Below are 2377 nucleotides of genomic sequence, written 5' to 3'. Positions count from 1 at the left end.
TTCAATTTACAAAGTAACAGTAAACTGGAAACTAAACATTATAAGGAATGAGATAAGGAACTCTTAATTAGTAAATAGACTAAAACTAATAAAATCAAGAAAAATACAAAGATGTATGTGCCGATCCATTCGAACTTTCAACCAACCCCTCCAACGAGGAATAACCCCCAGCGCCCAGTTTTTCAAAGCCCGATTAAGCCAATCCTGGATTAAAATGAACTTGAGTAGAGTTTAATTTTTTTTTTCAAAAAGATTTTTGTCCCTTAGTTTTGACGTTGACTTTCTTTACCATGAGCTTAAAATTAGATTTTAAAACGTTTTTAACGAGCAAGCCGGAAACCTCGGTTATATTTTAACCGGGGATTAGCGTTAATTGGCTGTGGACAACCAGGCCCAGGGTATTTGAGCTTTTAAAGATTAGCTTGTTCAAATTTCCACCCTCCAGGGAAAAAAACACGTTTAAGCGCACTAAATATTTATGACATCGACAAAAACTCTTTTAAAGGAGTGGAAGCCCCACATTTGCTCCTAAAGGTTAAATACTGTCCTTGAAAACCTTATAACTCCCACAAACCAAGAAAAACACATTCAAATGGTCGGGGCATACTTCGGAAAGGGAGGTTGGGGGGGGGGACGGGTTGACTGGCGTGCTTGACTGAACAAACAACTAGAAGTCCCTTTAACCCTCAATCATCTAGGAAAATGCCCTTCTTGTTACAACCTTTAACAGTTCGTTTCCATCGTCTCTATTTTTAATTTTAGGGAGCACTGTCTGCTTCGTTGCTGATTAGAGCGTCTTATCTCTTTCTCCCAAGCACTAGTTAGTTCACGTGTTTCAATGCGATGCGAAACCTGCACAGTTCTGGACCATTTGCAACAATATCCGTTACCTTCAAGAGGAGACAGAAACAAAGTTTTCAAAGCGAGACGAAAATTTGAACTAAATGAAAATAAAATAAATGGGTTGATCCCCGTGCTTATGGACGGAACCAGAAAATATGTAAACGCAAGAATCCACTTACACTTATCTTCGATAAAAATTTCGGGCAAAGCCATCTTTAAAATCATATAAATACCAAAAACAGCAAAGACTGCAGAATATGCTATAACAAGCGATCTGAATATCTTCATAACATTTTGAGTCTGCTTACGTCTCTTTTGTTCCGTGTTTATTCTTGCTGCGCCCAATTCTGGATTTGGCCTTTTTCTCAGAGCAAGCATAATGCGAGGATAAAGGGCGATTATAGCAGTATATGGTACAACACCAAACAAAATAAGAGCAGTTACATAGTAAACTACAATGGCGAAAGCGTCATTCCACGCAAATCTGCAGAATGTTTCCGCGCCAACGTCTTCAACTTTGGAAAAGTAAAACATTGGGCCACAAAACCCCATCGCTATCAACCATGTTACAAACATCAGAGCCACTCTTATTTTTCCTGACAGTAATGCGGCTTTGAAGGGATACACAGTAGCGATGAATCTGTCGACAGCGACCAGCACCAGGCTTAGCACCGATACGGCAGTGGATACAGCTCTCACATAAATCCCTACTTTGCATCCAGCTGTAGCGAGAGGACCTTGGATAAGGCTTCCCTTGCTTGTGATTATCTCATCAGTGAGGTAAAGTGGCCAGGCGGCGAGACTTGCAACAAAATCAGAAACCGCCACGTTGACGTAGTAGTAGTTGGTGCTTGTTCTAAGGTTTGAATTTTTGTACACAGTGACAAACACTAGAAAATTGCCAATCAAGGACCCCGAGGTGATTATAGCCATTGCTGTTGTGCAGAATACAGAAACAGCGTATGAGCACTGCGCATGATCACTGGGACTGATGTCGGTGGAGTTGTTCATTGTATTTTTTCTGCGAGAAAGTAGCTATTTTAACCTGTCAGTAAGCCAAAAACTTGTTAGACCGCAGTAGAGAGAATGGCACATAGTCGGTCAGTCAGTCACTCAGTCAAGGATACAAAGGATTACTGAGGCCTCGTACCTCTGTCGGTTAATAGAGCAACGGTTGATCAACTTCGGAGGTCGGGGCTTCGATTCAGGCCCTGATGTCAAATCGTCACGAGTTCCCATTAATCCCAAATTGTGCTCGACAATTTCCAATATTTTTGGGACTAACACACGAGAACCAAAAGTTGTCATAGATATCAGTCTACATTGTTTGCGGTACAAATAAAAAAAAAAATAAATAAATAGGAATTTCAGTGGAATCCACGGAGTGGCTCTTCCCTCCATTGTTTCCAGGTCGAATTGGAATTTGGAAATGTTGGTTTTTGTGGAGGGAGGAAAACCGGAGTACCCGGAGAAAAACCCTCGGAGCAGGGACGAGAACCAACAATAAACTCAACCCACGTATACAACAGAAATT

General features: G+C 41.1%; 1 protein-coding gene across 1 annotated transcript in view; it reads right to left on the bottom strand.

Annotated features, from left to right (window-relative positions):
- The window catches only part of LOC146481496 (neuropeptide FF receptor 2-like), a 3425-nt gene continuing 1048 nt past the window's right edge, over positions 1 to 2377 (bottom strand). Inside the window, exon 2 of the mRNA XM_085108186.1 lies at positions 1 to 1888. Within this exon, the coding sequence (XP_084964312.1) occupies positions 724 to 1854 (1131 nt within the window). The 5' untranslated portion in view covers positions 1855 to 1888 and the 3' untranslated portion in view covers positions 1 to 723. The remainder of the gene's footprint in view (positions 1889 to 2377) is intronic.

The sequence above is a fragment of the Pavona decussata genome, unplaced genomic scaffold, assembly GCF_977016875.1.
Source record: "Pavona decussata unplaced genomic scaffold, jaPavDecu1.1 SCAFFOLD_49, whole genome shotgun sequence".
NCBI lineage: Eukaryota > Metazoa > Cnidaria > Anthozoa > Scleractinia > Agariciidae > Pavona > Pavona decussata.
This window is presented reverse-complemented; position numbering and strand designations above follow the sequence as displayed.